General features: G+C 45.6%; 1 protein-coding gene across 2 annotated transcripts; it reads right to left on the bottom strand.

The window, feature by feature from the left end:
* Nucleotides 1-907: 907 nt before the first annotated feature.
* On the bottom strand, nucleotides 908-23870 carry RBX1 (ring-box 1). 2 transcript variants are annotated; one of them, XM_003905595.5, is made up of 5 exons: nucleotides 23726-23859; nucleotides 21236-21314; nucleotides 10247-10317; nucleotides 6493-6578; nucleotides 908-1946 (listed from the first exon to the last, which is right to left on the bottom strand). In XM_003905595.5, the coding sequence occupies exons 1-5, from the start codon at nucleotides 23801-23803 to the stop codon at nucleotides 1934-1936; spliced, it is 327 nt and encodes a 108-aa protein (XP_003905644.1). In that variant the 5' UTR covers nucleotides 23804-23859; the 3' UTR covers nucleotides 908-1933. The 2 variants fall into 2 exon arrangements, with proteins under 2 accessions (XP_003905644.1, XP_009215640.1); XM_009217376.4 differs by lacking the exon at nucleotides 6493-6578 and having other exon boundaries at nucleotides 23726-23870.
* Between the last annotated feature and the right edge of the window lie 845 nt (nucleotides 23871-24715).

Below are 24715 nucleotides of genomic sequence, written 5' to 3' on the forward strand. Positions count from 1 at the left end.
GTGCACGCATGTAGTCCCAGCTACTTAGGAGGCTGAGGCGGGAGGATCACTTGAACCCAGGAGGTTGGGGCTGCAGTGAGCTGTGATCTTGCCACTGTACTCCAGCCTTGGGGACAGAGCAAGACCATGTCTCAAATCCCGCCGCCCCCCACAAAAGAAAAGCCCCAGAAATTTGAAAAATGACTGAAAAGAATAAAAACCCATCACTTATGAACATATTTTTAGTAAAATTATTTTTAAAAACAAAAAATGTGAGACTAGCAGTTTTTGTATTTTTGCTAATCTCTTTTACATCTGATTTAATAGAAGACAGTGGATTCTTAAGACGGTTTCTTCATTAGATACGCTGCTTTGGTTGCATATAAAGAAAAACTGCTTTCACATAGACTTGCAGTTGGAAGAACTTCATGAACCCCCTGAAAGGTTTTAAGGTACCCCCTTGTCAAGAATCCTCAGATGATACTTTGAGAACCACTGCAACAAACTATATTGCTTCTCAGTTAAAAAATCTGTATTATTAACCATTGAATTAGTATTAGAACTGACAATTCCTTCCATCTCCCAAGATTTTTTTTTTTTTTTTTTTTTTTTTTGAGACGGAGTTTCGCTTTTGCTGCCCAGCCTGGGGTGCAGTGGTGCGATCTTGGCTCACTGCAACCTCCACCTCCCAGGTTCAAGGGATTCTCCTGCCTCAGCCTCCCGAGTAGCCCAGAGATTACAGGTGCACACCACTGCCTGGGCAGCTAATTCTTGTACTTAGTAGAGATGGGGTTTCACTCATGTTGGCTGTGGGCTCATCTCTAACTCCTGACCTCGATCCGGGCCTCGGGCCTGATTGTAGGTGCATGAGCCACTGCCTGCCAATATCAATTTTTAACTTGAGTTCATAAATTGTCCTTTTGTCAGCCACGATTATATATATCTTTATTTTTCTAAGCCAAGAAAAGAAAGAAACATGTCATACACCAGGGGTCCCTAACCCTTGGGCTGCAGAGTGGATACCAGTCCATGGCCTGCTAGGAACCCGGCTGTACAGCAGGAGGTGAACAGGTGCTGACCAAGCATTACCGCCTGAGCTCTGCCTGTCAGATCAGCAGCGGCATTAGATTCTCACAGGAGCTTGAACCCTGTGGCGAACTGTGCATGTGAGGGATCCAGGTTGTGGAGTCCATCTAGTGCCTCATGATCTCAGGTGGAACAGTTCCATAACCATCCCCAGGCACACCCCCACCCCACCCCCAGCCGTGGAAAAACTGTCTTTCATGAAACCAATCCCTGGTGGCAAAAAGGTTGGGGACTGCTGTCATACACAACCAAAGGTCACATTTGTATATTGGTTTTACATTTTACAAAGCTTCTCTCTGTGACCACACGATACCACTTAGTCCTCAGAAGCCCACAGTACAGACAAAGTTCAGCGTAGAGAAGCAACTTTGCCAAGATTGCCATCAGTAACCAGGCTGTGGAACCAGGACTCAGAACTGGGTTTGATGACTGAATCCCACATTCTTCCCTCATTCAGCTGCCTGCTGCTGTCACACAGGAGGAGAAAGAAGGGCTGACTGCTGTTTTCGGGTGCCAGCGATCCATACTCTGCCTCTGTCGGATCCCTCATGACTAAGTGATGCGCTCAGAGGACAACCCTGCTCTGGCCCCGATGAACGAACATTTCACTTTCGAAAGCTGAGTTTTCAGCCTTGGAAGGGGAGACTCTTCATTTATGTTCACTTTGTTCACATACACAAGAGCGAGCATCCGTTCTAGAATCCAACTGGACTTTATTTGACACAGAATACAATATGGCTACAGAAACAGCAAACTGAAAAAACAAAGCAGAAAAAACACGGTTCCATCTAATCTGTAATTAGGTAACAGCAGGGAAAGTCATTAAATGAATAACAAAACAATTAAGCTTGATGGAAGAAGTCTTTTCCTAGTGCCCATACCTGAAAGACAAAGCAAATTACTCTGATTAATTCCGTGGTAATTTCCTGTGTGAGACATAAAACCTGCTTAAACACCAGCAACTTTAGTTAGAACCTAAGTGATCACAGTCTGCTCCAGGACTGAGTGAGACACTGACACTAGCTTAGCTGTCATTGTGATCCCCTTTCCCCTCCCCATCTTTCAGGACTCCTTGCCTACTATCCCCTCTTAGTGACAGGCTCTCCCTGTGACTCAACCATGCCCACCTGACAGGTGCGAGTAGCTGCCTGGTGGTATTAGGGAGGTGAGAGGGGAAAGTCATTGGTGGGTTGTGAAAGGCAGCTCCACCTGCTCACTCCAAGCAGGGGCTCAGTTTAAACTTTCGGGCTCCCGTGATCATGGCGGCCTATTTTCACCTGAACTCCGTTACTCAGACATGTTCAGGGTAAAGCTAATAGTGAGAATAGCGATTGATCAGCTTTCAATTTCAAAATCTGTCATCAGCTCCAATTACAACTCTGATTACATTCAGTTCTATACAAAGAGAAAAGAAGCTAGGCGTGGATTTCAGGGGTTTCTGTTTTCCCCAGAAACTGAAATTTGGCTCTAAAATTATAAAAAATAAACAAGGGGCCGGGTGCAGTGGCTCACCCTTGTAATCCCAGCACTTTGGGAGGCTGAGGTGGGCAGATCATCTGAGGTCAAGAGTTCAAAACCGGCCTGGCCAACATGGTGAAACCCTGTCTCTATTAAAAATACAAAAATTAGCCAGGTGTGGTGGCAGGTGCCTGTAATCCCAGCTACTTGGGAGACTGAGGCAGGAAAACTGCTTCAACCTGGGAGTTGGAGGTTGCAGTGAACTGAGAGATCACACCACTGCACTATAGCCTGGGGGACAGAGTGAGACTCTGTCTCAAAATATATATATATAAATAAAAATAAACAAGGCCAAGGAATTTCTTCCACATATGAACAGATTTCTTGAACACAAGATCCCTCATTATCTTTTGTCCTGGATCTTTTTAGGCAGTTAACCTGATTAAAATAATTTGTTGTATGGATAGAAACTAGGGCACTGGAACTCTTGATCACAGCTTCTCTTAAGAAATCTACTTGAATATTGTCTTAAAAAGAGCTGTTGTGCCAAATTCCACATAGGTTAGGTTCTAGCACGTGATATGGGCTGTAGAACAATCCTATCAGATTAAAGAATACTGAAGAATTTGTTTTCCCAATGCACTGATAACTACCACCTGGGAAAGTCACCAGTTAGAGTGGCAGTCAAAGCCCCAGACAAGGAATTCTTCATACCCCCGCCAATTCTTAGATTTAGCCCTGGGCACATGTATGGGCAAAACGAGACCGTTTTGGTCTAAAACGGAACCTTGAGCCGAGCCAATTACACAGGCCCCCTGAAAACTTAGAAAAGTCCTCTGCCTTGACATGTATTCCTGTTATGGTTTTCCGTACAATGCAAGCTCCAAGGGCTGGAAGGACCATCTCAAACGTTTTTATACTTTACACGGCACTTAGCATAAATTTTGCTGAATGAAGCCCAACAGTACCACTCAGATACTGAGTATTTGGCAGGTTTCTTAAAAACTGAATATACACTGATAATACTTCCAAATGTTTTACCAAAATAAATTATTGAATTTAAAGGCAAAATCACTGCACTAATAATAGATTTCTAAGTATTTCACAAACAAAAGAATCCTAGTTTTTTGTTTTTTAAATCCAAGAATAGCCTAATAAAGACATATTTAAATTTAAAAACTCCTTTCCCAGAAAAAACTCAGTAAAGAAAATGACCAGTAATTCAAAAGAAAACAACATGCAGGAAGATAAACACAGTGGCTCACAGAAAAGCGTAAGAGATATAAAAACATGAACAACTGCCCAACCTCACTGAAAATCGAATACTGATCGTCACCTATCAGAGTGGCTAAGATGGAAAAATTGTATAAGGAAAGCCTTGGCAGGAAATGAAGAAAGGGGAGCTCTGCTTCACTGTTTGGAGGGAGTGTAAATTAGTGGATATTCTTAGGAATGGGAAAACTGACACTATTTCTCAAAAATAAAAATACATATATATATATATTTTTTCTGAGACAAAGTTTTGCTCTTTTGCCCAGGCTGAAGTGGTGTGATCTCAGCTCACTGCAACCTCCAGCCCTCCAGGTTCAAGCGATGATTCTCCTGCCTCAGCCTCCCGAGTAGCTGGAATTACAGGTGTGCACCACCACGCTTGGCTAATTTTTGTATTTTTAGTAGAGACAGGATTTCACCATGTTGGCCAGGCTGGTCTTGAACTCCTGACCTCAGGTGATCCACCCGCCTCAGTCTCCTAAAGTGCTAGGATTACAGGTGTGAGCAACTGCACCTGACCTTTTTTTTTTTTATTGGCTCTGTTACTTAGGCTGGAGTGCAGTGGCCTGATCTCAGCTCACTGCAAACTCCGCCTCCTGGGCTCAAGCCATCCTCCCACCTCAGCCTCTAGAGTAGCCAGGATTGCGAGTGCATGGCAACACATCCAGCTAATTTTCTTTCTTTTTTTTGAGACAGGGTCTCACTCTGTCATCTAGACTGGAGCACAGTGGCACGATCTCACCTCACTGCAACCTCTGCCTCTCAGGCTCAAGTGATTCTCCTGCCTCAGCCTCCTGAGTAACTGGGATTACAGGCACGCACCACTACCACCCAGCTGATTTTTGTATTTTTTTAAGTAGAGACGGGGTTTCACCACGTGGGCCAGGCTAGTCTCAAACTGACCTCAAATGATCCACCTGCCTCAACCTCCCAAAGTCCTGGGATTACAGGCACGAGCCATCACGCACAGGCTAATTTACTATTTTTTGGTAGAGATGGGGTTTCAACATGTTGCCAGTTGGTCTCGAACTAGTGGACTCAAGCAATCTGCCCACCTTGTCTTCCTAAAGTGTTGAGATTACAGGTGTGAGCCACCAAGCCCAGCCATACTCTTTCCCCAGAAATTCCTCTTTTAGGAATTACTGCTCCAAATACATCTACACATTTACATAAAGCTTCATGTATAAGGATGTTTCTCCCTTCACATTGCTTGCATCAGTGAAAAACTGGAAACCCAAATGTCCACCAATAGGGACTGACTTGTTTTTTGAGATGCAGTTTCGCTATTGTTGCCCAGGCTGGAGTGCAAAGGCGCGATCTCAGCTCACCGCAACCTCTGCCTCCCGGATTCGAGTGATTCTCCTGCCTCAGCCCCCTAAGTAGCTAGGATTACAGGCATGCACCCCCACGCCCAGCTAATTTTGTATTTTTAGTAGAGACAGGGTTTCTCCATGTTGGCCAGGCTGGTCTTGAACACCCAACCTCAGGTGATCCACCCGCCTCGGCCTCCCAAAGTGCTAGGATTGCAGGCGTGAGCCACCGTGCCCGGCCAGGGACTGACTTTTTAAAAAATGTAAAAAATGTTAAAAACATGCAAACAAAAAAAAAAAAAAAAAAAAAAAAAGTTAAGGTACATTTACATAAAGAAATACTCTGCAACCATTAGAAATGAGGTAGTTTGTTATTTGTGGAAATGGAAAATCTCCAAAATGTACAAAAGGAAAAAAAAAAAAAAAGGTGAATTACTGTATAGGATACTCACATTTATGTTAACAAAAATATATATATACACACAGCCATGTAAATGCTGGGACATATAAGAGAGAGTCAGAAAATCTACTAAGAAGCTGTCCTGTCGCTGATGGCTAGCTCCAGCAAGCAGGAGCAGGGGCCTATAGTGGGAAATTCATGTTTTGTGATATACACTTTCAACCATTTAAATTTTTAAAAATTTACCAGGCCATGTTTTATTTATATAACAATAAAATCTAATCAGGATAGCCATAAATGCTATATTAGAATTAATCAGTATGAGATAAACTACTGAAATATGATAGGTGGATACAAGTCTAGTCAAAAGCTACCTGACATTAGGTAGCCCATGGAACCTCATTAGGATGTAATTTATGAAATATTTAAGAGTTTATAGATTATCACATTTTCTACTTTCACAGACCCTACAAGGCTGGGAAACCTGCTGGGCGCAGTAGCTCACACCTGTAATCCCAGCACTTTGGGAGACCGAGGTAGGCAGATCACTTGAGACCAGGAGTTCAAGACCAGCCTGGCCAACATGGTGAAACCCCATCTCTACTAAAAATACAAAAATGAGCTGGGCATGGTGGCACATGCTTGTAATCCCAGCTACTTGCTAGGCTGAGGTGGGAGGATTGCTTGAACCCAGGAGGTGGAGGTTGCAGTGAGCCAAGACAGCACCACTGCACTCCAGCCCAGGCAACAGAGCGAGATTCCATCTCAAAAAACAAACCAAAAAAAAGTTTGGGAGACCCTAGGCTGCAAATGTCTAATGTTGGCTAATCCTCTGTGCATTTTCCATACAGATAAGTCCTAGCTTAAGTAACCAAAAACTAGCTTTAAAAAAATAAGGCATGTATCATGTCTCCATCCCCCAAGACCACACTCCTTTCAGCCTGAGGCAAGTCAAAAAGCCCCGTCAAAACAACCAAAGATACCTACTTTTGGAATTCCCACTCTCTGTTGTCCAATGGACACACCTGTCGTGTTTTGAGCCAGCGAGAGATGCAGTGGAAGTGAAAAGCATGCTGGAAAAAAAGATATTTTATTAAAAATAACTCCGGTTTTTTTACAGGTCCCACAGGGCAGTGGCATGGGTGACACATAGTGGGCTAGAAAAGAAAAGGAGGTAACAACGAGAGGCAAAAGTTCAACAACTGACTGTATCTTGGTTAGATGCGAGGATATTTCCAATAAAGCATTTGTTAGAAATGTCACTACTACTAAAGGAAATCATTCAGGAAGCACAGGAGTATGTGCTAGCACTGAGCTCTCTTCTCTTTAAGAGAACATGGAATGCGGCTCCTTGGTCCCATTCAGTCTGTAAGGGGATACTTCCACTTTCCCTGGGAAAGGAGGCCCCTGATCAATGCAGATTTCAAATATCACCATTCCTGGTCTCTAGCTTCCCTCCCATCCTCCTGCCCCTGGAGAATACGACCTGCAGGAGCAGAGCCTTCTCCCCAGCCCTTGGTAGAGAAGTGCACGGTCACTGCCACCCACCCAGAATTGAGACGGGCACTTCCCCAACCTCCCCACACCCAGCTCAGCTCTGGTCAAAGGAACTTTATTTCCAGACTTATTCACAGACATATTGATATTACAAGAGCTCAGTACTTCACATGCCTGTAATGGGTGAGGGACTTTGTCTTAGGAAATAAGATAAAAGAAAATTGGGGTAAAAGGAAGTATTCTTACGAGGGACAAACAGCACACAAGCAGCCTAAAGAGCATCAAAAGGCTTATTTCATAATCAAGACAAGAAGTAAAAAGACAAGAGTACCAAGACCACTGGTAACTGACAGGGAGCTAGAAGTCTGCTTAGATTTGGGAAAAGGACAGGCTGCGTGCAGTTTTTTGGTGTGGGCTCATGACATGCAGATGCTAATTACAATGCCTCTACAATGAGCACTTCTCCCCCTGCTCATGTGCGTATTAGGACAGGTGTAGCAAGTGCTTCCTTCATTTCGTCTGTGATTGGTGCGCTGTGATGGGGCACGGGGAGAAATACTCACACCCTAACAAAACAACAAAAGCTTTGCAAGCTTCATTTAATAACAACTGAAATCTGGTCAGTACACCTCCCAAAGTATGTATGGAACTTAAGGGATTATATAATACAGATTATTATCTTGTGAAATATCTTTTGACAAAGACAAAAACATAATTCAGTAATTAAGAGTGGAATCCACAGCTACTACACTAAGGATACCCAAGAGGACAAATTATTCTCCTAGAGTACAGCCTTTTAGAAGATCCCTCTTCTGTTGACTCTTGTATAACTCACTGTGAAAAAGAGAAAAGGCAGCATTTCCAAAAGGCAGAAAGCGGCGACATTTTTCTTAACCACCGGGTGTTAGGGTCGGGTTCACCGAAGGGTGTTCGACAGCTTCTCCCTCTCTCTCCTCACCCACTAAGCACTTTGCAGTGGTACAGGGTCCTGGTATAGCCCAACTAAGTCAGAGAACACCAAGCGCTGGGGAGAAGGGGGCTGTAATGAGGTGTCAGGGACGTGACAGCACCCTGAACGTTTACTAAGACGTGTTAATGGATATATTTAGCGGTCAAAGTACAATTTACAGAAGATAAATTTACAGTACTTGACAGTTTACAGAAGATGTTGACATGTATTACCTCATTTGAGGCCTCACATCAACCCTGGCAGGCAAGCATGACAGATATTTTTATCTTCATTTTACAGACAGGAAACCGAAACCCAGACAAGTGACTTGCCTAATTCATGGAGCTGGTTTGTAGAAGACCCAGAACTAGAACCCAGGACTAATCCAGAGGCTTCTGCCACACCATGTTGGCTCTCTTTTACGTCAGGCTCTCTAAGAGAATCTCTCCTTAGCGAAATTGAAGGGGATGTTCACTCTCTTTTCTTTCCACATAAAGGAACATGGTTCTTAGTATATGTCTGCATGCCAGAGAGAGCAAAGAGCCCGACATACTTCTTTTATCCCCATAAATGATTAAAGCTCCCCCATGGCCAACACGGTCTACTGTGAGCCTGGCCAAAGGGTCGCAACAGAGATGGAAGAAGGTGTACCAGAAAGTGTGGGTAGGGGCTGGGCACGGTGGCTCATGCCTGTAACCCCAGCACTTTGGAGGCTGAGGTGGGCGGATCGCCCTGAGGTCAGGAGTTCAAGACCAGCCTGGCCAACATGGTGAAACCCCATCTCTACTAAAAATATAAAAATTAGCCGGGCGTGGTGGTGCACACCTATAATCCCAGCTACTTGGAAGGCTGAAGCAGGAGAATCACTTGAACCCAGGAGGTGAAGGTTGCAGTGAGCTGGGATCGCATCACTGCACTCCAGCTGGGGCCACATAGTGAGACTCCATCTCAAAACAAACAAACAAACAAACAAACAAAAAACAGTGTAGGTAGGAAAAAGGGTTGCAAGGCAACAGGAAAAAATACCGAGAACACCATCTACACAGTAACACCTCTACCTCTAATTTGTATTTATTTAGATTTTTTTTTTTTTTTTGAGACGGAGTCTTACTCTGTCACCCAGGCTGGAGTGCAGTGGCACAGCTTCAGTTCACTGCAAGATCTGCCTCCCGGGCTCACACCATTCTCCTGCCTCAGCCTCCCAAGTAGCTGGGACTACAGGCTCCCGCCACCACGCCCAGCTAATTTTTTGTATTTTTAGTAGAGACCAGGGTTTCACCTTGTTAGCCAGGATGGTCTCGATTTCCTGACCTCGTGATCCACCTGCCTTGGCCTCCCAAAGTGCTGGGATTACAGGTGTGAGCCACCACACCTGGCCTATTTAGATTTTTTTTTAACAAGCACTTGTGCTTACTATGTGCTGGGAGCTGTTTAATCACATTTTAACATAAATCATCTAATCCTGATTACAATTTTATGTGGTCTACTATCAGCTCCATTTTACATGAGGGAACCCATGATTAGAGATGTTAAATGCCTTGCCTAACATCACTCAGCAAGTCAGTCACAAAGACAGGGAATGGTGGTCTGACTCTAGAATCTCTTAGCCCTGTGTCACGCTGGAAACTGTGGGTATTCTGTCCCCATGACACAGGAGGCCCTGACAAGACAATTTTAGCTCATGTGACTGGGACTTTACAGCTTAAAGAATGAATTTTTAACACATGCTAGAAATAACATATTTGGTATTTGTTATCCCTCACAGCTGTCACACTCTTGGAAGGCCATTCAGTCCAATAAAGCTACACAAAGCATTTCTGGCATAAGCCATGTTAAAAAAAATCCTATCTCAGTACATATGCCACACTTCAAACACACACACACACACATATACACAGAAGCTTGAACACTCAATTTACTCATCAAACTTAGTTCCATTAGACACGTGGTCTTTAAAAAAGTCTGTTTCAAAGGTACAAAGTTCTACCGAGAATATTCCAAAGGGTGCACGCAGGTTTTGAAGGCAATTCCCATAGATGAAGCCCCAAAATATTGCTAACAAAAGTGGGTCCACTTTATAATTAAGACAGGTAAGTGCCTTTTTGCAGTAACTGTAATTTGTACCCTGTAACAGGTGAATAGTATCATGATTTAAATTTTTTTTATTATTTGTATATCTTTTAGGAGAAAGCTGGACTAGTCAGTTTTTTTCCCTAGTTATTTTCAAGACTAGCAAAGCAGGAAAAGTGGAAATATGTTTACAAGCCATGCTGACAGGTAAAGATGCTTCCTTACGTTACAGACTCCCCATGCGACGGTACATTCTTCTGAAGTAGCAGACGCCTGGTTAGCTTGACATTCTATGCCTGTGGGAACAAGAGCAACAGGATCACTGGACCTTGGGAGCAGGAACGTTTCAATCTATAGCAGCCAAAACAATTCTCAAGTGGTTAATTAGCCATAATTGTTTTTTAATGAATGTGGGAAAGGACGAACAGAGAAAACAGAGGTAACAGTATGCTTTCTGATGATTTCCTATCCTTGTTTAAAAAGAGTAACAAATGGGAAACGCACATCTCACTCCCGCTGTCCAGGCTACAGTGCAGAGTGACATGAGCATGGCTCATTGCAGCCTCAACTTCCTGGGTTCAGGTGATTCTCCCTCAGCCTCCTGAGTAGCTGGGAATACAGGCACGCACCACCATGCCTAGCTAATTGTTTGTATTTTTGTAGAGATGGGGTTTCACCACGTTGCCTAGACTGAGTTTTTTTCCATTTTTTTTGAGACGGAGTTTCCCTCTTGTTGCCCAGGCTGGAGTGCAATAGAGCGATCTTGGCTCGCTGCAACCTCCACTTCCCGGGTTCAAGCGATTCTCCTGTCTCAGCCTCCCAAGTAGCTGGAATTACAGGCGGATGCCACAACACCCGGCTAATTTTTTGTATTTTTAGTAGAGGCAGGGTTTCATCATATTGGTCAGGCTGGTTTCAAACTCCTGACCTTAGATGATCCACCCGCCTCGGCCTCCCAAAGTGAGCCACTACGCCCGACCTACCCATCAGATCTTGATCTCAGTCAAGAACTCATCGCAGGCCAGGCATGGTGGCTCACGCCTGTAATCCCAGCACTTTGGGAGGCTGAGGCAGGTGCATCACGAGGTCAGGAGATCAAGACCATCCTGGCTAACATAGTGAAACCCCGCCTCTACTAAAAATACAAAAAATTAGCCAGGCGTGGTGGCGGCTGCCTGTAATCCCAGCTACTTGGGAGGCTGAAGCAGCAGGAGAATGGTGAACCCGGGAGGCAGAGCTTGCAATGAGCTGAGATCGTGCCACTGTACTCCAGCCTGGGCAACAGAGCAAGACTCCATCTCAAAAAACAAAAAAAAAAAAAAAAAAAAAAAGAAAAAAAAGATCTGATGGGTAAAGTACAACTGGGTATAAATATTCAAAGAACAAGAATTACTAATGCATAATTTGCTTTCTCTGATGATAGTAACTAAATGGAGTCTTCCTTCTGAAGAATAAAAAGCTTCAGGAGAAACTATTTAATAGGGGAGAATTACTTCAAACCACTACAGGTGAAAAATAGTAAAACTATGGTCAGGCGCAGTGGCTCATGACTGTAATTCCAGCACTTTGGGAGGCTGAGGCGGGTGGATCATGAGCGGGAGTTCAAGACCAGTGCGCCCAACATGGTGAAACCCTGTCTCTACTAAAAATACGAAAAATTAGCTGGGCGTAGGCCAGGCGCAATGGCTCACGCCTGTAATCTCAGCACTTTGGGAGGTCAAGGCAGGCGGATCACGAGATCAGGAGATCGAGACCATCCTGGCCAACATGGTGAAATCCCGTCTCTTCTAAAAATACAAGAAAAAATTAGCCGGGCGTAGTGGCGGGTGCCTGTAGTCCCAGCTACTCAGGAGGCTGAGGGAAGAGAATTGCTTGAATCCGGGAGGCGGAGCTTGCAGGGGGCCAAGATTGCATCACTGCACTCGAGCCTGGGCGACAGTGTTAAGACTCCTGTCTCCAAAAAAAAAAAAAAAAAAAAAAAATTTAGCCGGGCATGCGTGGTGGTGGGCACCTGTAGTTCCAGCTACTCAGGAGGCTAAGGCAGAAGAATTGCTTGAACCTGCAGAGGTTGCGGTGAGCCGAGATTGCGCCACTGCACTCTAGCCTGGGTGACAGAGCTAGACTTCGTCTCATAAAAAAAAAAAAAAAAAAAAAAGGAAAACTAAAAAAACAAACAAACAAAAGTAGATGTTAATGGGCGTATGTGGTTTTAGGGGAAGAGATACCACAATAATTTTTTTTTTTCATCCTTCAAAAATTTAGAAACTGGGCTGGGCATGGTGGCTCACACCTGTAATGCCAGCACTATGAGAAGCTGAGGTGGGCGAGTCACATGAAGTCAGGAATTCGAGACCAGCCTGACCAGTATGGCAAAACCCAATCTCTACTAAAAATACAAAATTTAGCTGGGCGTGGTGGTACACGTCTGTAATCCCAGCTACTTGGGAGGCTGAGTCAGGAGAATTGCTTGAAACCAGGGGGCAGAGGTTGCAGTGAGCCGAGGCTGTGCACCATTGTACTCCAGCCTGGGCAATGCAGCAAGACTCTATATCAAAAAACAAAAAATCAAACAAAGGCTGGGAGTGGCGGCTCATGCCTGCAATCCCAGCACTTTGGAAGGATGAGGCTGGCAGATCACTTGATGTCAGGGTTTGAGACCAGCCTGGCAAAACATGGCAAAACCCCCTCTCTAAAATAGCAAAAATTAGCCAGGCGTTGTGGTGGACATCTGTAATCTCAGTGACTCAGGAGGCTGGGGCAGGAGAATCACTTGAACCCAGGAGGCAGAGGCTGCAGTGAGCCCAGATCACACCACTGCATTCCAGCCTGGGCGACAGAGTCACACACACACACACACAAAAGGAAAGCAAAGAACTTACTTTTGCTAGCCAGATTTACACTACAGAGTAACTTGGCTTGCCAACTGATAAAAATAAAGAATTGGGGCTAGGTGCGGTGGCTCATGCCTGTAATCCCACCGCTTTGTGAGGCTGAGGTGGGTGGATCATGAGGTCAGGAGATCGAGACCATCCTAGCTAACATGGTGAAACCCCATCTCTACTAAAAATATAAAAAAATTAGCCAGGCGTGGTGGCGGGTACCTGTAGTCCCAGCTACTCAGGAGACTTGAGGCAGGAGAATGGCGTGAACCTGGGAGGCGGAGCTTGCAGTGAGCCGAGATTGCACCACTGCACTCCAGCCTTGGTAACAGAGTGAGACTCCATCTCAAAAACAAAAAATAAAATAAATAAAATAAAAATAAAGAATTGGGCCAGGCACAGTCACTCACACCTGTAATCCCAGCACTTTAGGAGGCCACGGCAGGAAGATCACTTTAGCCCACTCAAGACCAGGCTGGGCAACACAGCAACATCTCATCTCTAGAAACAAAAAAATTAGCCAGGTGTGGTGGCACATGCCTGTGGTCCCAGCTACTAAGGAGGCTGAGGCAGGAGAATGGCTTGAGTGCAGGCAGTTGAGGCTGCAGTGCACCATGATTGCACCACTGCACTCCAGCCTGGGTGACAGAGCAAAACCTCGCATTTAAAAAAAAAAAAAAAGGCCGGGCGCGGTGGCTCAACCCTGTAATCCCAGCACTTTGGGAGGCCAAGACGGGCGGATCACGAGGTCAGGAGATCGAGACCATCCTGGCTAACACACTGAAACCCCGTCTCTACTAAAAAATACAAAAAAATAGCCGGGCGAGGTGGCGGGCACCTGTAGTCCCAGCTACTCGGGAGGCTGAGGCAGGAGAATGGCGTAAACCCGGGAGGCGGAGCTTGCAGTGAGCCGAGATCGCGCCATTGCACTCCAGCCTGGGCGACAGAGCGAGACTGTGTCTCAAAAAAAAAAAAAGATAAATAAAAATAAAATTTAAAAAAGCCAGGCATGGTGGCTCGACCAGGCGTGGTGGCTCATGTCTGTAATTCCAGCACTTTGGGAAGCTGAGGCAGGCAGATCATCTGAGGTCAGGAGTTCAAGACCAGCCTGGCCAACATGGCGAAACACCATCTCTTCTAAAAATACAAACAATTTGCCGGGTGTGGTGGGTGGCACATGCCTATAATCCCAGCTACTAGAGAGGCTGAGGCAGGAGAATCGCTGGAACTTGGGAGGCAGTGGTTGCAGTGAGCTGAGATCACGCCACTGCACTCCACCCTGGGTGACAGAGTGAGACTCCATCTTAAAAAGAAAAAAAAAAAAAAAGGATCTAGGGTCTATGCAGTGTATTTAAGAACTTATTGGGACTGGAATACACTACTATATTTAAAAGAATGGTAGAGAAAAGTAAACATAATATCCTTTAAGTTGGATCCTCTAACTTAAGAGGAGGACTATATATTATAAAATTAAATAAGAGTCACAATTATTAAAGTGAAAATCAAAACTGTTTCAAGGTACATCATCATGTTTAAATTTGATCTGGGTCTTTCTTTTGACTGTGGCCATGGCACTACTAACCTAAAGAATCCTTCAGGCTCCCTTCATGGTATAGTTCTTTCCTTCCTCTCCGCCACACCTGGAACATGCTCCTCCTGCTATCACTCTCAATTAATCTCCACCCTTCAAGACCCAGCTTAAATCCCTACTTCTTGACTGAAGCTTTTCCTGACGCTTCCACCCTGAGTCATTTTCCTCTCCTTCAGGCACTCTTAACACATCAATTATGAGTATCCCTTTACATACCTGACCTCCCTCCTTCCCCCTCAACTCAAAGCTCCCACAGAGCAGGGACCTGGTCTTTGCCAAGTGCAAAGTAGGCTCTTGGTACTTGAACAAGCAAACAAAAACTATTTCTATAACTAGAAGAAATACAAGACAAATACAGATTCATTCTTATTCTTTTTTTTTTTAGATAGAGTCTCACTCTGTTGCCCAGGCTGAAGGGCAGTGGCACAATCTCTACTCACTGCAACCTCCACCTCTTGGTTCCAGTGATTCTCCCACCTCAGCCTCCCAAGCAGCTGGGATCACAGGTGCGCACCACCACACCAAGCTAATTTTTTGTATTTTTAGTAGAGATGGGGTTTCACCATGTTGACCAGGCTGGTCTTGAACTTCTGACCTCAAGTGATCTGCCTGCCTCGGCCTCCCAAGGTGCTGGGATTACAGGTGTGAGCCACTGCACCCGGCCAAGATTCATTCCTATTTTTTTTTTTTTTGAGACAGAGTCTAGCTTTGTCCCCTCAGGCTAGAGGGCACTGGCGCAATCTTGGCTCATTGCAACCTCTGTCTCCCGAGTTCAAGTGATTCTCCTGCCTCAGCCTCCCAAGTAATTGGGACTACAGGCGTGCGTCACCATGCCTGGCTAATTTTTTGTATTTTTAGTAGAGATGGGGTTTCACCACATTGCCCAAGCTGGTCTTGAACTCCCGAGCTCAGGCAATCCACACGCCCTGACCTCCCAAAGTGCTGGGATTACAGGCGTGAGCACCGCGCCCGGCCAGATCCATTCTTTGCTAGAAAATTCCTAAGAAAGAACAAAAAGATATAGGAGTGATATTACAGCGATCTAGAATGCCAGATAAGAAGGGATATAGCAGGGAAAACGATTGGTGTAAAATGTGCTCAATACAAACGTTTTCCGGCTTTTGCTGCAGAGAGTAAGTAAGGGGTTGGGTCCAGTTAGTTTAAACAGGTGCAGGAACTGTTCACTGTCAACCCAGAACAGGTAGACAGTGGCACATAATGCGTTCATGTCACACCCCTGCCAAGGCCGAAGCCTATCATGTGATTCTAAAGCTTGGGGACCTTTCGGCTTTGATAGAAAGGCTATGCCACCAAAGAGCTGTTAAGGAAGCAATGGCTTCATCTCAAGAGCAGACAGATTACACTTTCAAAACACTGATAGGGCCAGGCGCAGTGGCTCACGCCTGGAATCCCAGCATTTCGGGAGGCAACACCGGGTGGATCACTCGAGGTCAGGAGTTAAGAGATCAGACTGGCCAACATGGTGAAACCCCATCTCTACTAAAAATACAAAAATTAGCTGGGTGTGCTGGTGCATACCTGCAGTCCCAGCTAGTCGGGAGGATGAGGCAGGAGAATAGCTTGAACCTGGGAGGCAGAGGTTGCAGCGAGCCGAGATCATGCCACAGCACTCCAGCCTGGGCAACAGAATGAGACTCTGTCTCAAACAAACCAAACCAAACCAACCAAACCAAACCAAACCAAACCAAAACACTGATGGATCTGTAGTTTTAGGTAGATACTAACATCTTCTGGGCCAAGGCTGGGTCTAAGATGATGAAGATTCCCCATCATCCGGAATAAGATTACCAGAGGTAACAGAGAAAATAAAACCTAGTATATTTGATTTTTCAGCAACTCCTTAATACAACCAAGAAAGGAGACAATGTAAAATAAAATAAATACAAAGCTATAGGAGGGCATGCAGAATCAATATGGACTTAAAAGAGGAAGTCTTCAGAATCCTACTGAGGCACAGCCATAATCATTCTTATTTACTTACAGCTATGTATATAATTACTCATTTAAGGCCAGACAAGATTTATTAAAATACAGCCATTGCTAAATCTAGATTCTTACTTTCATCTTTAACAAAAATTGTCTTTACAAAAATAAATCAATTTTTTTGTTTTTCTTTACTAAGTTCTTTTCCCATATAAATCCTTTTTTTTTTTTTTTAATGTTATGACACTCAGACTTCTCCTTAGTGTGTATAATAAAAGTGTGTGGCCAGGGGCAGTGGCTCACACCTGTAAGCTCAGTGTTTTGGGAAGGTGAGGCAGAAGGATTGCTTGAGTCCAGGAGTTCAAGACAAGTCTGGACGACATAGCAAGACCCCATCTCTACAAAAAATTTAAAAATTAGCAGCCAGACATGGTGCTTCACACCTGTAATCCCAGCACTTTGGGGGCCGAGATGGGTGGATCACGAGGTCAGGAGCTCGAGACCAGCCTGGCCAACATAGTGAAACCCTGTCTCTATTAAAAATACAAAAAATTAGCCAGGTGTGGTGGTGGGTACGTGTAATCCCAGCTACTCGGGAAGCTGAGGCAGGAGAATCGTTTGAACCCTGGAGGTGGAGGTTGCAGTGAGCCGAGACTGCGCCATTGCACTTCAACTGGGTGACAGCGTGAAACTCCGCCTCCAAAAAAAAAAAATTAGCTAGGTGTGGTAGTGCATGCCTGTGGTCCCAGCTACTTAGAGGCTGAGGCAGGAGGACTGCTTGATCCCAGGTCAAGGCTATAGTGAGCTATGATTGTGCCACTGCACTCCAGCCTGGGCAATTGAGTGAGACCCTATTGCTAACAAAAAAAATACATAAAAATAAAAAAAAAATAAACAGTGTTTCTCTTTTTGAGATAGAGTCTCTCTCTCTCACCTAGGCCGGAGTGCAGTGGAGAGAAATCTTGACTCACTGTCATCTCTGCCTCCCAGGTTCAAGGGATCTTCCCACCTCAGCCTCCCAAGTAGCTGGGACCACAGGCATAGGCCACCATGCCTGGCTAATTTTTTGTAGAGACAGGGTTTTGCCATGTTGCCCAGGCTGGTCTTGAACTCCCAGTCTCAAGCAATCTGCCTGCCTCACACCCAAAGTCTTAGGGTTTACAGGTGTGAGCCACCTCACCTGGCCAAGAGTGTCTTTTTTTTTTTAAGACAAAGTTTTGCTCTTTTTGTCCAGGATGGAGTGCAATGGCAGGATCTCGGCTCACTGCAACCTCCACCTCCCAGGTTCAAGTGATTCTCCTGCTTCAGCCTCCCATGTAGCTGAGATTACAAGCGTGCACTACCACGCCTGGCTAATTTTGTATTTTTAGTAGAGATGGGGTTTCACCATGTTGGCCAGGTTGGTCTCGAACTCCTGACCTCAGGTGATCCACCCTCCTCGAACTCCCAAAGTACCGGGATTCCAGATGTGAGCCACTATGCCCGGCCCAAGAGTGTGTTTCTTAAAGGTAAAGACTTGAGGTCGGGCATGGTGGCTCACAGTTATAATCCTGGCACTTTGGGAGGCCAAAGGGGGTGGTTTGCTTGAGGCCAGGAGTTTAAGTGGGTCACGTCTGTAATCCCTGCACTTTGAGAGGCCAAGGTGGACAGATCACTTGAGGTAAGGAGTTCGAGATCAGCCTGGCCAACATGGCGAAACCCTATCTCTAGTAAAAATACAAAAAATTAGCCGGGTGAGGTGGCCCACACCTGTAATCCCAGCTACTTGGGAGGCCGAGGCAGGAGAATCACTTGAACATGGGAGGTGGAGGTCGCAGCGAGCCAAGATTGCATCATTGCACTCCAGCCTGAGAGACAAACAGAGACTCTGTCTCAAAAAAAAAAAAAAAAAAAAAAAAGGTAAAGACCTGATCTCTGTCATTGTTTTATCCTGGTGCCTACCAGGATGCTCAGGATATATTCATTGGATAAATAAAAGATACGACTTAGAAAATACTTTCATAAGGTTTTTGTTATAAGATTTCAATATCCTACTTCATCTGACATTCGAAATATGTTATGAAACAAAACAGGTATTCCACTGAAAGCCTAATGTGATGTCTCAAGCATTTCACTCTAAGAGAAGACAGAATATGGATCGCCTTTGTCTTCTGTGGTCCTTCTAAGAAGTACATTCTCTCATATCCAGAGACACATATACACTGACTTAAATACAGAGAAAAAAAAAATCAGGGTTGTATATAAGATCATTAAAAATCATTAACTATTTTCAAAATAGAGCCCCAATAAAGTAAAATTTTCTCTGGGTATAACTTCTTGTGAAAATGCAAGGCCCAGAAACCGGCAAGCATGTAATCAAAGACCCCACCCAAACACATTTGAAACCATGCATATGTTTTTCTGTGATGGGCTCACATCATCTATATTAAACATCATGGTAGCTGCTGATCTCCCTTGGCTGTAGTGTGAAGAGATAAACAGTGTCAAAAGCTCAAAGAAGCCAAGGGCAATACATGACCAGTATATGCCATGACTGCTTTCCAACAGAAAATATTTGATTCGTGCTTTCCAAGTTGAAAACATCTGAGCAAGTTTAAGATAAGATCTAAAGCTCAACTCTGGGTTAGTGTTACATTGCACAATAAAGTAGTTATTAACCACATGTGACTATTGAGCACTTGAAATGTGGCTAGTCTGAATCCAGATGTGTTGTAAGTGTAAAATACACACTGAATTTCAAAGATGGTACAAAGACAGAATGTAAAATATCTCCTTTTTTTACATTAATTACATGGTGAAATAAAAATATTTTGGCTATAAAAGGTTAAATAAAATAGATTAATTTCACCTTTTTATTTTCTTTTTACTTTATGAATGTGGGTACTAGAAAATTTCAGGCCAGCCACAGTGGCTCATGCCTATACATTTTGGAAGGCCAAAGTGGGAGGATCACTTGAAGCCAGTTTGAGACCAGCCTGGGCAACAAAGCGAGATCCTGTCTCTGAAAAAACAAAAAAAAAGGAAAAAGAAAACTTAAAATTATGTATGTGTTTGTATTTGTGGCTTACATTCAGATTGGACAGTGCTGGGTTAGACAAAACCAAGGAAGAGAACAGGTGAAGAATATTCTAGGCGAGAAAGAATACGCTATGTAAGGGCTCTGAAAAAGAGCATGGACACTTAAGAATGAAAAAGCAGGCCGGGAGCGGTGGCTCATGCTTGTAATCCCAGCACTTTGGGAGGCCGAGGTGGGCATATCACCTGAGGTCAGGCGTTTGAGACCAGCCTGGCCAACATAGTGAAGCCCTGTCTCTACTAAAAATACAAAAATTAGCTGGGCGTGGTGGCAGGCGCCTGTAATCCCAGCTATCGAGGAGGCTGAGGCAGGAGAATTGCTTGAAACCGGGGGCAGAGGTTGCAGTGAGCTGAGATCACGCCACTGCACTCCAGCCTGGGCGACTCCATCTCAAAATAAGAAAAAAAAAAAAAAGGAAAACTGGCCAGGGGCCATGGCTGCTTTGGCCACCGTAGTTAGTTTAAAAAAAAAACCAAGTGTCCAGGTAAACTAACAGAGTGAGCAAGAGTGACTCAAGATGAAGTTGTAAAGGCAGGTGAGTGATCTGAAAAGTAAGTTCCTATAATTCCAATTCTAGAAACTTGAAGTTTCTTTCCTCCATTTCTGGCCTCAGTAACAAATCATTTTAGTTCCCGGATGAAAAAGTAACCTCTACTGTTCCTGGTGTGATCAACATTCTTGTTCCTTCTACTATAAGGACAGGAAATCAGTCCATCAAAGACTATAATCGGATCACTATGTGCTGACCACTACATGTAATAAAATATGTGGAAATTTAAATGAAATTTCTTTAGTGCAATCAATTACCTATTTAGATGTTGGCAATGATTTCCTTTTTATTATGTTTGGGCCTAACATACAAAATACTTACTCCTTAGGCTTCTTTCCTTTGTAAATAATGACCAGCAAAAATTAGCTCAGATAGACATTTTTTTTTTTTTTTGAGACTCTGAGTCTCAAAAAAAGACTGTGAGTCTTGCTCTGTCCCCCAGGTTGTAGTGCAGTGGTGTGATCTCAGCTCACTGCCACCTCCACCTACCAGGTTCAAACAGCTGTCCTGCCTCAGCCTCTCAAGTAGCTGGGATTACAGACATGCACCACCACGCCCAGGTAATTTTTGTATTTTTGGTAGAGATGGGGTTTCACCATGCTGGTCAGGCTGGTCTTGAACTCCTGGCCTCAAATAATCCGCCTGCCTCAGCCTCCCAAAGTGCTGGGTTTACAGGCATGCACCACCACGCCCGGCTAATTTCTGCATTTTTAATAGAGTATTTTTGTATTTTTAATAGAGTAGGGGTTTCACCATGTTGCCCGCCTTGGCCTCCCAAAGTGCTGGGATTACAAGCATGAGCCACCACGCCTCGCCTCAGATAGAATATTTTAGCTCAAAGTTTATTTTCCTCCTTTCAGTATTTCTACCTTTGAGTCTAGGTACAAGATGGGAGATATGCAGGAAGAATCAACAGTGCCTGTTGTCCACAATTAATTCTAAATGTGTCCCTGCCATCTTTAGATTGAGTAGATTTATTCTGAAAGCTGGGTATGCCTCCAGGACATCATAAAAAAACTACTCTATTTCAAACACACCAAGAGACTAGATACAAAAGACCGAGTGCTCAGAGTAGGCTTGATATCTGCTTGTGAAGAAGAAAATCGGTCACATCAAGATAGCCACAAGCTCTGCAACCTTCTCAACTTCCTCCCATCCTCCTCCAATTACTTACAAAGATCCATAATGTGGTTCCTGCAGATGGCACAGTTATCAACCACAATATCCCAGGCCCAGAGGGCTACTGCATTCCACTGCAAAGACAAAAAGAGGGAACAATGCATTCTCCTTATAACACACACACAGTCTTTAGGACTTCAGGCTGCAGTTGTAATTATCATCTCTGGCCACAGGGAACCACCAAACAAAAGTTTTTGGATATTATGTTAATCTTATTATACCAAAGACAACAGTAGACAACACATATGTTCTCCTATTCTCCAAAAGACTGAGTATATGAACACATAAATTAATGTCATCTTTTAATTTGTTTCCTATAGTTTAAAACAATTTAGTCTGGCCGGACGCAGTGGCTCACGCCCATAATCCTAACATTTTGGAAGGCTGAGGCGGGTGGATCACCTGAAGTCAGGAGTTCGAGACCAGCCTGGCGAATATGGCGAAACCCCGTCTTTACTAAAAATACAAAAATTAGCCAGGCTTGGTGGTGGGTGTCTATAATGCCAGATATTTGGGAAGCTAAGGCAGGAGAATCGCTTGAATCTGGGGGACAGAGGTTGCAGTGAGCCGAGATCGTGCCACTGCACTCCAGCCTGGGCGATGGAGTGAGACTCCATCTAAGAAAAAAAAAAAAAAAAAAAGCACAAACTTGAATTTCTGTGCAGGTTTTGGTGGCAGTTGCAGAAGCGCTCAAAATCTGAATAAGTATCTGCTCTTCCAGGCAGCTTTGGAAGCATGAGCAATGAAGTGAAAGCTAGGGAACAGAATGAACTAAGATGATGACTGGATCATAAAATGGGTAATCGTGAGATAAGCTGGATAATTAACTATCCATGTCAGTACACAGAACAAGGTCATCACTTAATTTTTTTATTTTATTTTTTTTTTTGAGACGGAGTCTCGTTCTGTTGCCCAGGCTGGACTGCAGTGGCGCGATCGGCTCACTGCAAGCTCCGCCTCCCAGGTTCACGCCATTCTCCTGCCTCAGCCTCCCGAGTAGCTGGGACTACAGGCGCCGCCACCTCGCCCGGCTAATGATTTTTGTATTTTTAGTAGAGACGAGGTTTCACCGTGTTAGCCAGGATGGTCTCGATCTCCTGACCTCGTGATCCGCCCGTCTCGGCCTCCCAAAGTGCTGGGATTACAGGCTTGAGCCACCGCGCCCGGCCTAAGGTCATCACTTAAATCTTAGATTACTTCATAACAAATTCTACAATTCACTAGAATTTTGTTCGATTCTTACCATAAAATAAACTGATGTTCTGAACTTTTATATGTTTAGACTCTTCTATTAAGATAATAATTCCAGTAAGAGTTTAACTAAAAGTGGCATTTCATTCATTCAACTCTGGTTTCCTCAATTACAAATACTCCCAAACCTTCATCGCTTTCAAACCCTAGTCTCAGTGCCTAGTAACTTCTTCACCACTTTTCACATCACAGCTTCAACTTGGAGGAAAAGCCCCTACTTCTATTATTCTTCAATATGGCTGGCTGTAACTGAGCAGCAGTGGCCACAATGAGACACCAAAAAGCACTAGGAGGGGGGGATATTGTCAGTGTTTAGCCAGATGTTCCAGGAATATCTTCCCTATTTCAGAATCTCCATTTTGAATAGTTTTCATGTTAGGTGGGAATCGACACTTTTCTCCCAAACTGTGGCAAACCACTAAAATGCATTTCATGCAAAAGACACGTTCCATTTTTGCTTTCCCCTCTTACCAAGTCATTCGCAACTAGTACTCAACCCTCCCGAAATGCCACAGGATTTGGGCTCGGATTTTCTTAACAAGTTCCACCATGCTTTTTATTATTATTTCGGAAGGGGGAGATTCTGGACGTGACAGAGAATCCAAGAGTGGGGTCGTTGTGGGAAAAGCCAACAGACGTCTCAGAACAGCCAAGCATTACACTCCAGACTCTAACTCGGCGGTGTGAGGCCCAGAGATGGGGTTAATGGAGGCCTCGGTTGAGCGAGGAACAAGTCTGATCCCTTCAAGTGAGAGGACCCCAAACTTCAAAAAGGGGCGGAGCAAGATCACTAGCGGGGCTCCTCAGAGGCCTCCAATGCGGTAGGACCTCAGGTTCCAGGCTTTCGCCGCACTGCCCCATCCTCCACCGCCGCAGTCGCTCTGACTCCCCATTCCACCCACCCCACCCCACCCTACCTTCCCCCACCTCTCAACCACTCCAGTGACAGCTCAGGCGCTTGGCTCCCGCCGCCAAGTCGCAACCCCGCGTATCTCAACAAGCAGCTCTGTGATTGGCCCCTCAGCCTCACATCGAAACCAACACTTCCCCTGACAGTGGGCCGCCGTCACGCCGATCAACTCTAAGACCCGCCCCCCGACTTCCTTTCGTGGTACCCGGTCCCAGGAACGCCCTAAAATGAAACCCTTTACTCCGCGCCTCGACCATCCTCGGGCCTGCCAGCCAGATCCGCGCCTCTCTAGCTTCCCTGAGGAAGGCGCTGGCGAGACCCAACCTTTTTCACTTCAAAGCGCTTCTTGCCCGCGCCGCTGTTGGTGCCGCTCGGGGTATCCACATCCATCGCTGCCGCCATTTTGGAAACACACGGTCTGTCGTCCGACCACCGCGCCTGCGCAGCAGCGCACACCTCGTTCCCCCAGCCTCCCCGGCACCTCCTCCCGCACCCCACCCCTTACTGGCGCGCGTGGGGGAGGTGGGGGCGGAGCACGTGACCACGCCTCTTAAAGGGGCTATCGCAGGTCGCCCCACCCGCGAAGTGGGTGGGGCGGGGCCGGGCGGGGCCGGGCGGGGCCGAGGCTACGTGAGCAAGCCTGGTAGAAACGTTCGAAAGGGCTCGATGTCGCCGCCTCCCTGGGAAGCCCCCGGCCGCACTCCATCAGCTGGGGCGGCGGCTGCTTCCTCCGCCTGAGCCGGACCTGCGCCGCAGTCCTGTCCTGCCTACCGGGCTCGCCCGGTCGCCGCGTGACTCCCATTGCTAGCCGGGATGGGCGCTCGCCGCCTGCCCCGAAACCTGAGAGCCCTCGCTGGTCTTTCGCAGACTCTGACCCACCTCCGAGCCAGGCCCAAGGCGCAGTCCCCGTGGGAGGGCTGGGGCCCAGGCACCGTCTGGTCTCCGATTTCTGTTCGGGAACTGCTCAGGGATCGATGGGGAGAGAGGAGAGCCCCGAAGGTCCTCCCTAAGGCCAGACTGAGCAGGCCCCCAGTGCTGCCCTCATCCCCCCGCCAAGCCTGGAGGGTGGCCTCTGCGCCCGCTTAGTCGCAGTCCTAGGACCGCCTTTGGTCGTGGTGCGCGGTTTCACCGTGGCGTGTGTCAGTCCCCACTCCTCATTCCTCAGTTGTCATCTGTGTAGGGTGATTTCTCCCCAGTCTGTGTCCTCTTTCCGCTACTTGTGCTATAGTGAAACCGACCCATCTGCAGTCGCTGTATTTCTTTAATTTTTGTGAAGCATTCTGACTTTTTGGGGTTTTTTTTTGAGACGGAGTT

The sequence above is a fragment of the Papio anubis genome, chromosome 16, assembly GCF_008728515.1.
Source record: "Papio anubis isolate 15944 chromosome 16, Panubis1.0, whole genome shotgun sequence".
NCBI classification, from domain to species: domain Eukaryota; kingdom Metazoa; phylum Chordata; class Mammalia; order Primates; family Cercopithecidae; genus Papio; species Papio anubis.

Bases quoted from the DNA above. Each gene is read 5' to 3' on its own strand.
- RBX1 (XM_003905595.5), bottom strand. From the start codon at position 23,803: ATGGCGGCAGCGATGGATGTGGATACCCCGAGCGGCACCAACAGCGGC. The intron at 10,318-21,235 runs GTAAGTAATTGG...TTGTTCCCACAG, and splicing joins GAACCACATTATGGATCTTT to GCATAGAATGTCAAGCTAAC. The intron at 6,579-10,246 runs GTAAGGAAGCAT...CTTTTTTTCCAG, and splicing joins TCGCATGGGGAGTCTGTAAC to CATGCTTTTCACTTCCACTG.